Source organism: Pogoniulus pusillus, chromosome 24 (assembly GCF_015220805.1).
Source record: "Pogoniulus pusillus isolate bPogPus1 chromosome 24, bPogPus1.pri, whole genome shotgun sequence".
NCBI classification, from domain to species: domain Eukaryota; kingdom Metazoa; phylum Chordata; class Aves; order Piciformes; family Lybiidae; genus Pogoniulus; species Pogoniulus pusillus.
Window position 1 is genome coordinate 9,392,941 of NC_087287.1, and position 11,705 is coordinate 9,404,645.

General features: G+C 59.7%; 2 protein-coding genes across 2 annotated transcripts; one reads left to right on the top strand and one right to left on the bottom strand.

Annotated features, from left to right (window-relative positions):
- Window positions 1-254: 254 nt before the first annotated feature.
- Window positions 255-2,068, bottom strand: TMEM109 (transmembrane protein 109). The gene is made up of 3 exons (XM_064163368.1): window positions 1,536-2,068; window positions 1,328-1,430; window positions 255-1,239 (listed from the first exon to the last, which is right to left on the bottom strand). The coding sequence occupies exons 1-3, from the start codon at window positions 1,824-1,826 to the stop codon at window positions 869-871; spliced, it is 765 nt and encodes a 254-aa protein (XP_064019438.1). The 5' UTR covers window positions 1,827-2,068; the 3' UTR covers window positions 255-868.
- Window positions 2,069-3,370: 1,302 nt separating this feature from the next.
- On the top strand, window positions 3,371-10,834 carry PRPF19 (pre-mRNA processing factor 19). Its single transcript, XM_064163337.1, has 16 exons — window positions 3,371-3,568; window positions 3,889-4,038; window positions 5,044-5,120; window positions 5,202-5,343; window positions 5,472-5,545; window positions 5,655-5,717; window positions 6,613-6,654; window positions 6,756-6,830; window positions 7,559-7,634; window positions 7,852-7,961; window positions 8,486-8,641; window positions 8,726-8,795; window positions 8,949-9,034; window positions 9,982-10,152; window positions 10,327-10,432; window positions 10,717-10,834. Exons 1-16 carry the CDS (start codon window positions 3,550-3,552, stop codon window positions 10,812-10,814), a joined length of 1,515 nt encoding a protein of 504 aa, XP_064019407.1. The 5' UTR covers window positions 3,371-3,549; the 3' UTR covers window positions 10,815-10,834.
- Window positions 10,835-11,705: the final 871 nt, after the last annotated feature.

The window sequence follows — 11,705 nt, forward strand, 5'->3', positions numbered from 1 at the left end:
CCCCATCCCACATCCCACTCCCCAATCCCAATCCCTGCTCCCCATCCCACTTCCCAGTCCCACCCCAGTCCCATCCATGACACATATGAGCAGGACCAGAGCCCTCACACCACCTGGTCTCCATCCTCTCCAGTTCCACAGCAGTCAAGTCAACTGGGGGCATACTGGGAGGAACTGGAGGGCAGCCTCCTTCCTCCTCCTCCTCCTCCTCACACCCCCCTTGCCCCTCCCCCAGCCCCCAGATCCGAGCCAGCTCTGGGTCCAAACCGTTTTTATTCAGATCCATTTATCAAAAAAGCAGCAGAAAACCACCAGAGGGCTGGGGGAGCCCTGGGTGGGGGTAAGAAGTTGTGACCCCCACACACACACACTTCCCTGTGCTATAGCAGAGTTGTTGGCAGCCCTCCCCCCTCCTTTTTGTGCTGGGGACATTCCCTGGCAGGAGATCTGGGCATCCCTCTGTGTGCCAGGGGCACAAGACCAGCAGGCTGAGGGGTAGTGGGGTTGGGGACACTGGGGACACTCTTTCTGTGTCCCCCAGACTGCATGGAAGGTTGGATTTGGGGCTGGGGGCAGAGGACCACCCGAGGACACGACCACCACCACACCTGCATAGTAAAGGCACTTTTGGTTGGGCGAAGGCACTGTGGCACCTGTGTCCCAAATTCGGGGGGGGGTGGGAGGGGCACTACCAGCAAGGTGTGGGACACCATAGGATGTGGAGGGCACTGGTGGGAGAACAGAACCCCACTGGGAGAACTGGGGTGGGGTGGGCAGAGCAGAGAGGATGCATGCTTGGGGTAGGGGGAGTGGGACACATGATAAATGGGGTACGCTGGGGCTGTCCCTTCTTTTGGGGAGGGGGGTGTCACTCCTCACGGTTACGGGGTCCCCCCCAGGTCTGCCTCCGTTGCAGCTCCTCCACCTTCCACTCCAGGCTGCGCACAGCCTTGTCCAGGTGGCTGCTGGAACTGGAGGGTCCCCCCAGCTTCCCCAGTAGGGTGTAGAGCACCCAGAGCCCCAACAACATCCCCGCTTTGGCCGTGGGGGTCTCCTGGGAAGCTGCCACGTTCAGGAAAGCCCCCAAGAAGCAGAAGATCTTCACCCAGCGGAGGGTGGGCAACACCAGCCCCCGCAGCCATGACAGCAGCCAGGAACCCACCAGGGCCACCAGAGCCCAGACCAGCACCCGCTGCACCTCGCTAGGACCCAGCGCCGCCGTCCGCACCAGCCGGTCCCCTGTGCCAGGGACGTGAAGTGTCACCAAGTGGCCAAGCCACCAGAGCGTCCTTCCTCACCACCACCCTGGGGGGGCTCCTCAACTCACCGGTGAAACCGGTGGCAGCCAGCAGGTCACCCAGGATGCCGCAGAGCATGGTCAGGGCCACCGAGATGCCCGAGGACACGATCCAGAAGGTGGCAGAGAGGCTCTGTGGGGAAAGAAGGAGGTTAAGGAGGCGGTGTGGGGTAGGTGGCAGGTGGGATGCAGCCTCTCTTGTGTCCCTAGAGATGGTTCCATGCGGTGCAGAGCTCACCTCAGCCACCAGATGCAGGGGTTGAGAGCCCATCCAGCTCTCCAGTGTCTCCCAGGTGGCTCGACCCAGCCGTGAGAGCAGGTCATCGCTGGTGGCATGGCCACGAAACTTGTCCTGGCCATCATCCCGTGCTGCCACCATTCCAAGGACAGGGACACACAGCAGCAGGACCATCAGAGCCCGGTGACCCACGGCACCCTCCATCCTGCGTCCTGCCTCTGCTCTGGGGATCGGGGGGGGGGTCTCTGTGGGGCAAGGGATAGCAAGGTGGGACCCTAAGGTACAGGACATTGTCCCTGCACTCTATGCCGGGGCCACCACTGCCACCTCTGGGCACCAGCCCAGAATCAGGGTACAGTTAGAGGCAGGAGGTTTGCCCAAGCTGACTCTGGGGTGTCCCCATCCGTGACCTTTAGGGTGCCCCCCCCTTCTGATCTTTGAGATCCACCTCATATTTTTTGGGGTCCCCTCCAGCAGCTTTTGGGGTGTTCTGAGTGGGAGGGGACACTTGTGGCCCCGCAGCAGCAAGCCCAGACCTGGTGTCCCACCCCCACCCCCCGCTGCCACCTCCCCAGCTATCTTTAGCATCAGCGTCAGCAGGACACGGTGCCCGCCCTGCCCAAGGGCATGGGCCTGGCTGAGATGGGGGTGGGGGCACAACTCCGGTGCCCCCTGCCCCAGAAGAGGGAGTGGGGGGGGAGAAAGCCACAGCTGTGTCTGTCCCCACGCAGCAGACCCCCACTAGGTCACCTCACTCCCCCCACGTGCCCCCATCCCACCCTGTCCCCTCCTCGGTCCCTGGGCGTTCTGTTTCCACTCACCCCTCCCCATCAAACACTTTGGGGACCCCTCCACCCAACAGACCCCTGGTGTGTGTGTGGGGGTTCCTCTCCCCTCCCCAGCCCCCCAGGGGACCCTTCACCCAGTTTACTCCCAGTCTCCTCCCCGAGCACCCCAGCCGGGGTCCCCAGCCACGCCGTCCGCCCCACCAAGCACCTCACCCCCCCGGCTCCCAGCCCTGTGTCCCGTCCGCTCCGGCACCACCCCACACCGGAGTGTCCGCCGCAATCTCATCTGCTCCCCACTCCCCCGGGGTCCTCCATCCCCGCCAGCCCCACTCGCGATTCCCTAAGCTGGGAACCCTCGACCCCAGAATCCTCCCAGTTCCGGGGCGCCCCGACCCGCTCTGTGTTCCCCCCGTCCCGGCTCCCAGTCCACTCCACCCCCCTCGCCCCCGGATCCGTTCAGCTCCGCTAACCCCCACCCTTGGGACCACCCTACCCTCAGCTCTCCCGACCCGTTTAATGTCCCCTCCCCGGAACCCCTCTCATGCCCATGCCCCCCACCCCCGAGTCCCTCAATCCCTGCCTTTCCGCTCCCGGGGTGTCCCGGCTCCCCCACTCCTGTTTATAGCCCCCCCCCTTCATTATCCTCCCCGTCCCAGCACCCTCCCCCTCCGGGATTCCCCCCACCCGCCCTATCCCTTCCCCGCTTCTGCCTCCCTCTCCGGGTCCTCTGTCCCACTCCCTCCCCACCCCATCTGTCCCCCCCCGAGACCCCTCCACCCCATCTCTGCCCTCCCCTTGAATCCCCCAACCCCCCCCGCAAGCTGCTCCCCTGGGCGGGGCAGCGCTCACCGCTACCGCACGGGGGCGCCGCAGAGCCGCCCGGGCTGGAGAGCGCCGCCAGCCGCCCGCCCGCCCGCCCGCTGCGCGGTGCACGACGGGAGCTGTAGTCCGCGCTCGCCGCCCGCTGCACGCTGGGATGCGGTCGCTACGGTAACGGCCGCCCCGGGGCATGCCGGGAAGGTGCGGGCCCCGCGGAGGGAGGCGCGGTGCATGCCGGGAGTGTTTCCGGTTCCGGCGGCGGCGGCGGCAGCGGTGTCCGCGTGAGCCCTTGGGGAACGTTGCGGCGGTTCCCGCGCGCGCCCCCTCGCCCGCCCTACCGGAACCGGAACCGGAACTAGAAGCGGAACCGTGACCGGAACCGGGGCGAGCCGCAGTCGGTATCCGCCATGGCGCTTATCTGCTCCAGTGAGTGCAGGGGAGCGGAGGAGGGGGGCGGGGACACCGGGCAGAGGGTGTCCGGGCTGGAGGGTTACCGGCGGAGAGTTCTAGAGCTGTGAGATTACCGGGCTGAGTTTTACCGGGCAGGGGGGTTACCAGCGGAGAGTTCTAGGGCTGTGAGATTACCGGGCTGAGTTTTACCGGGCAGGGGGGTTACCAGCGGAGAGTTCTAGAGCTGTGAGATTACCGGGCTGAGTTTACCGGGCTGGGGGTTCCCGACGTGGGGAGGCAGCGGCTGGCAGGGCCCGGCAGTGCCCTCACCCCCACTCCTCCTCGTCCCGCCGTAGTTTCCAACGAGGTGCCCGAGCACCCCTGCGTGTCGCCGGTTTCCAACCACGTCTACGAGCGGCGGCTGATCGAGAAATACATCGCAGAGAACGGCACCGACCCTGTCAACAACCAGCCGCTGTCCGAGGAGCAGCTGATTGACATCAAAGGTGATGGGATGGGGAGGGACTGTGCTGCTTCTGCCAGGGGGAGCTCTCTAGTGCAGGGCGAGCTGTGCGCCTCCAGCCCGATGGTGACACCCTGGAAGGGGACTTCCCGAGGGATCGCTGAACGATGCTCTCCGTGGGCACTGGGAAGGCTCCGGGCTGGGGGCAGAGTGGCTGGAAACTGCCCGGTGGAAATGGACTTGGTAGGAGTTGGTGACAGCAGCTGGAGATGAGCCAGGGTGTGCCCAGGTGGCCAAGAAGGGCACCAGCAGCCTGGCTTGGATCAGCAAGAGTGTGGCCAGCAGGAGCAGGGCAGGGATTGTCCCGCTGGTCTGAGCACCACTGAGGACACTCCTGCAATCCTGGGGTCAGGTTTGGGCTCCTCACTCCAAGAAGGACACTGAGGAGCTGGAGCAGGGCCAGAGGAGGGCAACAAAGCTGGGGAAGGGTCTGGAGAACAGGAATGGTGAGAAGCAGCTGAGGGAGCTGGGGGTGTTGAGGCTGGAGAAAAGGAGGCTGAGGGGAGAGCTTCTGGCTCTCTGCAACTGCCTGCAAGGAGGCTGGAGCCAGGTGGAGATTGGGCTCTGCTGCCAAGGAAGAAGTGCCAGGACAAGAGGAAATGGCCTCAGTGTGCCCCGAGGAAGGTTTAGTTTAGACAGGAAGAACAGCTTTTTGCCCTTGAGGGTTGTCAAGGCTTGTCCCAAGCAGGAGTAGAGTCCCCATCATCCCTGGAAGAGTTTCAAAGCCTTGGAGATGTGCTGGGATCTGCAGTTTGGTGGTACCCTGGTAGTGCTGGGTTAAAGATTGGGCTCCAAGTAAAGGTCTCTCCCAACCGCAACAACTCTGTGATCACCAGGGCAGGTTAACCATCACCCTGATGAGGTTTGAAAGCTGAGCTGCAGGGGGATCAGGTTGCTGGGGGGTGTCAGGGCAGCAGCAGGGTCATCTACAGAGCTTGACCAGCGCACTGGGGACGTGTCTGATACCTTCGCTTTGTCTCCTTGGCAGTCGCCCACCCGATCCGTCCCAAGCCTCCATCAGCCACCAGCATCCCAGCCATCCTCAAAGCTCTCCAGGACGAGTGGGTGAGTGCTGGGGAGGCTGCTGAGCCACCCGTGCCGGCGCTCAGGCCCGCTTTCCCCGCCTGACTCCGCCTCGTCCCGCAGGATGCCGTCATGCTGCACAGCTTCACCCTGCGCCAGCAGCTGCAGACCACGCGCCAGGAGCTGTCCCACGCGCTCTACCAGCACGACGCCGCCTGCCGCGTCATCGCCCGCCTCACCAAGGAGGTCACCGCCGCCAGAGAAGGTGACGCTGGGCAGCTGCGGGGCTGGGGACAGCTGGGAACGGCAGCCTGTGGCCCAGCAGCAGGGCATCTCGGTCGTGTTTGCCGTCTCCGTGGCTCATAGCCGCTTTTTTGTCTCTTCCCTCCGCAGCCTTGGCGACTCTGAAGCCCCAGGCTGGCCTCATCGTGCCCCAGACGGTGCCATCGTCCCAGCCCAACGCGGCGGTGAGTCCCCGCTGCCCGCCTCGGCCCTGCTCGCCTTCGCCCCTCGCTGCTGGTTTCCCCTCCTCTCCCTGCTCTGAGCCTAACCAACTCCTTTCTCCATCCCACGCAGGGAGCTGGGGAGTCCATGGATATAGGAGAGCTTGCAGGCATGACCCCCGAGATCATCCAGAAGGTAAAAGGTGTTCTGGTGGTGCTGCTGCAGCTTCCAGCGGTGGCTGTTTTTCAGCATTGCCCCTTGGGACCACTCTGGAGAGGCTGGACAGAGGGGCACAGTCCAGTGCCAGGAGTTTTAACAAGTCCAAGTGCCAGGTTCTGCACTTTGGCCACAGCAACCCCATTCAGCACTACAGGCTGGGAACAGTGGCTGGAGAGCAGCCAGGCAGAGAGACCTGGGGATGCTGGTTGACATCTGACTGAACATGAGCCAGCAGTGTGCCCAGGTGGCCAAGAAGGCCAATGGCATCCTGGCCTGGATCAGGAATAGTGTGGCCAGCAGGACCAGGGAGGTCATTCTGTGCCTGTGCTCAGCACTGCTCAGGCCACACCGTGAGTCCTGTGTCCAGTTCTGGGCTCCTCACTTTAAGAAAGATGTTGAGGTGCTGGAAGGTGTCCAGAGAAGGGCACCAGGGCCAGTGAGGGGCCTGGAGCACAGCCCTGTGAGGAGAGGCTGAGGGAGGTGGGGATGTGCAGCCTGCAGAAGAGGAGGCTCAGGGCAGACCTCATTGCTCTCTACAGATACCTGAAGGGAGGTTGTAGCTAGGTGGAGTTGGTCTCTCCTGCCAGGCAACCAGTGACAGAACAAGAGGACACAGCCTCAAGCTGTGGAGGGCAGGTTGAGGCTGGATGTTAGGAGGAAGTTCTTCACGGCAAGAGACATTGGCATTGGAATGGGCTGCCCAGGAGGTGGTGGAGTCCCCATCCCTGGAGGTGTTTAAAAGGAGCCTGGACGAGGCTCTTAGTGCCATGGTTTAGCTCTTTAGAAGGGTTGGGTGACAGCTTGGACTCCATGGTCTCGAAGGTCTTTTGCAAGCTCGTTGGTCCTATGATTTTGTGCTCTTCTTTTACAGCTCCAAGACAAGGCCACGGTGCTGACCACGGAGCGTAAGAAGGTGAGTGGCTCAGTTTCCCCCCAGAAAGTGCCACAGCAGTCAGGGTGTCTCATGTCCTGAGATGTTCTGATGGTCATCTCCTCATCATTTTCCTTCTGCAGAGAGGGAAGACGGTGCCAGAGGAGCTGGTGAAGCCGGAGGAGCTCAGCAAGTACCGGCAGGTGGCTTCCCATGTGGTGAGTGTTGTGATGAGGGTGGAAAACACTGAGCTTCTGGTGAGGCTACACCTGGAATCCTGGAGTCAGTTATAGGCTCCTCATGCCAAGAAGGACATCAAGGGGCTGGAGCCGGGCCAGAGAAGGGCAACTAAGCAGGGGAAGGGTCTGGAGAACAGGAATGGTGAGGAAGAGCTGGAGGAGCTGTGGGTGTTGAGGCTGGAGGAAAGGAGGCTGAGGGGAGAGCTTCTGGCTCTCTGCAGCTCCCTGCAAGGAGGCTGAAGCCAGGTGGAGATTGGTCTCTTCTGCCAAGGAAGAAGTGCCAGGACAAGAGAGAATGACCCCAAACAAGAGGGAATTACCCCAGGGCAGGTTTAGGTTGGACATGAGGAACAATTTCTTGCCCTTGAGTGTTGTCAAAGCCTGTCCCAGACTGCTGAGGGCAGTGGTGGAGTCCCCATTCATGGGAGGGTCTGAAAGCCATGGAAATGTGATGCTGAGGACCATGGTTTGGTGCTGCCCTGGCAGTGCTGGGTGAAGGTTTGGACTCAATGATTTTCAAGGTTTCTTCCAACCCAAACCGTTCCATGGTTCTATAAGCAACAGAACTGCTCCTAGGCGGTGTGAGGAGTGGGCTGTGACTGTGTTACCAGCGTGGAGCTGGCACAGAACTTCTGAAGAGCTTCTCAATCCCTTCTGGGGGTATTTTCTTGCTTGTGGCATCAATTTGGTGTCCTATCCTCACACAGGGGCTGCACAGTGCCAGCATTCCTGGGATCCTGGCCTTGGACCTCTGTCCTTCCGATACCAACAAGATCCTCACTGGTAAGGGAAAAGCTCCTCTGCATCCTGGGGACTGTGTGCTGGCAGCAGGTCCCTTTCTCCCTCCTTTTAGGGGACAGAGGTGGGACAGTAGACGTGGGGGTTTCTCTCACCTCATGGCAAAGCTTCTGAGGCTGGTGGTCCCCAGGAGAAGCAGGTGCCTTTGGACTTGGTTAGCCACAGGCTGGTGCCTCTCACCTCTCCCTGCTCTGTTCTCCAGGAGGGGCTGACAAAAACGTCATCGTCTTTGACAAGAGCTCGGAGCAGATCCTGGCGACGCTCAAGGGCCACACCAAGAAGGTCACCAGCGTCGTCTTCCACCCATCTCAGGTGTGCTGAGTCTCATGTTTGACCTCTTTCCTTCCAGCCAGCCTGCCCCAGATCAGGTTTCTGAGCCCTTTTCTGGGGAGGTCTTTGCATCATGCAGACTGGTGGTCATGGGTTGGTTTGTGCCTGTTGGGACCTTGTTTGGATGAATGTTTTGGATGTTTTGGTGAGGGGAGACCTTCTGATGACTTTTCAGTGCTTGAAAGAGCTGAGGAGAAAGCTGGGGACAGACTTTTGAGCAGGGCTTGTTGTGACAGCATAAGGGGGGATGGTTTGGAACTAGCAAAGTCTGAAGAGAAGGAAGAAATGTTTGCCTCTGAGGGTGGTGAGAGCCTGTCACAGGTTGCCCCAGGAGGTGGGAGCTGCCCCATGCCTGACACCACTGCAGGTCAGGTTGTTTGGAGTTCTGAGCAACCTGCTGTAGTTGGGGATGCCCCTGTTGACTCTGGGAGGGTTGGACTGGATAACCTTTCAAGGTCCCAGACCACTCTTGTGGTTCTCCTTGAACATTGCTGTCTCCTCTCTAGGACTTGGTGTTCTCAGCTTCTCCCGATGCCACCATCCGCATCTGGTCTGTGCCCAACGCCTCATGCGTGCAGGTCGTCCGTGCCCACGAGGGCTCTGTCACGGGGCTGAGCCTCCATGCCACAGGGGATTACCTTCTCAGCTCTTCTGATGACCAGGTGAGAACCCAGCCCTAACCCACAAAGCACTCCCAGCACTGCTCCTCACTTTCCTGGAGTCACCACTCTGCTCCTCTCCTGCAGTACTGGGCTTTCTCTGACATCCAGACCGGCCGTGTCCTCACCAAGGTGACAGATGAGAGCTCTGGCTGTGGTAAGGCTCAGGGATGAGCATTCCCACCCTGGGGGGGGCTGTGGGAAGCCTGCAGAGAAGGAATTCTTCTGCTCAGGTCCCTGGAACTCAGAAGAACACCATGGGAATTGATGACAAAGTCGACCTCTTAAATCTCCTCTTGTGTCTCCACAGCTCTCACCTGTGCCCAGTTCCACCCGGATGGGCTCATTTTTGGAACAGGGACGATGGATTCTCAGATCAAGATCTGGGATCTGAAGGTAGGACTGGTCCCAGGACTGTGGTTGAGGGAACACGTTGGGGGTATGGTTGGTTTGAAGCCCAGCAGAGTCTTGAGACCAAGGCATGGTGCCTGGGGAGGGATTTGGAGAAGCTCTTCTGAGATTTTCTCTCAAAGGAGCTAAGCTTCAGCTCAGGAGTGGCCCACACCTGGTGCTGTGGCTCTGATGGGATTGTCTTGTGACGAGAAGGGGTTTGCTGTGTCCTTGAGGGAGTCAGCAGCAGGATGGTCCAGAGGCTGCCAGCTCAGCTGTGGGGTGAGACTTTGCAGTGTGTGAGGGCCTGGCTCAGTCCCACAGCTGGGAATTTGTCAGGGGTGCGCTGGAGCCAGCTCTGGCTCTCAAGGGCAGCAAAGAGGACATGAATGCTTCCACCAGGAGGAGTGTGGCCAGCAAGAGTAGGCAGGGATTGCCCCTTTGGACTGGGCACTGCTGAGGCCACACCTGAAATCCTGGGATCAATTTTGAGCTCCTCACTCCAGGAAGGACATTGAGGGGCTGGAGCAGGGCCATATAAGGGTCACAAAGCTGGAGAAGGGTCTGGAGAACAGGAATGGTGAAGAGCAGCTGAGGGAGCTGGGGGTGCTGAGGCTGGAGGAAAGGAGGCTGAGGGGAGAGTGTTAAAGGGTTGGACTTGATGATCTGTGAGGTCTCTTCCAACCCTGATGATGATACTGTGATACTGAGAGCTTCTGGCTCTCTGCAGCTGCCTGCAAGTAGGCTGGAGCCAGGTGGGGGCTGGGCTCTGCTGCCAAGGAAGAAGTGCCAGGACAAGAGGAAAGGGCCTCAGGGGAGGGTCAGGTTGGACATGAGGAACAATTTGTTGCCTTCCAGGGTTGTCAAATCCTGCCCTGGCTGAGCTGTGGCTGCAGGCGTCTCCCAGCTGCAGGTCCCTGCTCACAGCCTCTCTCTCACTCCCTTGTCCCCAGGAACGCACCAACGTGGCCAACTTCCCAGGCCACTCTGGGCCCATCACCAGCATTGCCTTCTCAGAGAATGGCTACTACCTGGCCACAGCAGCAGATGACTCCTCTGTCAAGCTCTGGGACTTGAGAAAGCTCAAGAACTTCAAGACACTGCAGCTGGACAATAACTTTGAGGTGTGTGGTCCTTTCCCCCCTTGGTGGCCTTGCTGGGTAGGGTCTTCTCTCAGTGCCTACCATTCCCCACTTCAGAGGGGTCTGATGCAGAGGTGCTGTCCACTCCTGGCAGCCCAAGAAGCTGTTGGGAGCTTCCTGAGCCAGGTTTGAAGCTTTATTCTTCTTCTCTTGCAGGTGAAGTCTCTCATCTTTGACCAGAGCGGCACCTACTTGGCTCTGGGTGGGACAGATGTCCAGATCTACATCTGCAAGCAGTGGACTGAGATCCTACACTTCACTGGTGAGAGGCTGGGAGTGGTGAGAGGGCAGAGGGGGAAGGGAGGAGGTATGGAGGTCCCCCCTTGAGGAGAGGAATTGCTTTCCTAGCTCTGCAGAGCAAGCTAGGGGTACAAAGCACTTCCTACCCCCTCACAGCACCCTCTGGGGGGTTCCCAAACTTCAGCTTCCTTTACCACGGGTAGGCATAGAGGTGACCAAACTCTGCCCATACCACCCTCATGGCAGGGGCAAGGATGGGCCAAACTCCACTTGGTGCCATAACCAGGAGCTGTTTTCTCTCCCCAGAGCACAGTGGCCTCACCACAGGGGTGGCTTTTGGCCACCATGCCAAGTTCATCGCCTCGACGGGCATGGACCGGAGCCTGAAGTTCTACAGCCTGTAGCCTCCAAGGTGGGGGTGGTGGGAGGGGGTGGTCTTGTTGGCCTGCTGGGGTTTTTTTTGTGGGGGGAGGGTGGGGGAATTTGGGGCTTAGTTGGGGGGTGGGAGGGGTGATGGGAGACAAGTGGTTAATTAGTTCTCCAGGCTCCCTGCTGTAGCTGTTTAGCAGAAGAGAAGTTGACTGTGACCTTCTTCTTGCTCCAGAGATGTTTGGTTTGGTTTAGTTTCCTTCTTTTTTTTGTGTGTCTCCCCCCATTTTGTGTTGTTTTTGGTTTGTTTTGTGTGTGTGTGGCTTTTAGGTTCTGCTTTGTGGCTGTAGCTGATGCAACAAAAAAGGTTCTAACCTGGCTGGGTGGTGAATCTTTGTGGCCTTGGATGTGTGGAAGGAGGGTGGGAGGGGGGAAAGATCATGAAGGGTTTTGTAAGCAGTTCTCTAGTTTCATTAAGGAAATAAAAGAAGCTCTTGAGCAGAGGGGAGGTGTGGCAGCCCCCACTGTCATCCTCAGTGGGGGAGGAAGGCTCTGGGGTGTCACACAGAGGAGGGAGAGGTATGGGGGTGGGATGGGGAATGAGGCTAATGAAGGGTCCAGAGCACAAGTCTGGTGAGGAGCAGCTGAGGGACCTGAGGTTGTTAAGGCTGGAGAAGAGGCTGAGAGATATCTTCTGGAGTCAGGTGGAGGTTGGACACTTCTCCCAAGAAACAAATGACAGGACAAGAGGAAATAGCCTCAAGTTGCCCCAGGTTTAGGTTGGACATGAACAATTTCTTGCTCTTGAAGGTTGTTAAGGCCTATCCCAGGCTAGCCCAGGGCAGTGGTGGAGTCCCCATCCCTGGAGAGGTTTCAAAGCCCTGGAGCTGTAGTGCTGAGGGCCATGGTTTGGTGGTACTAGGTGA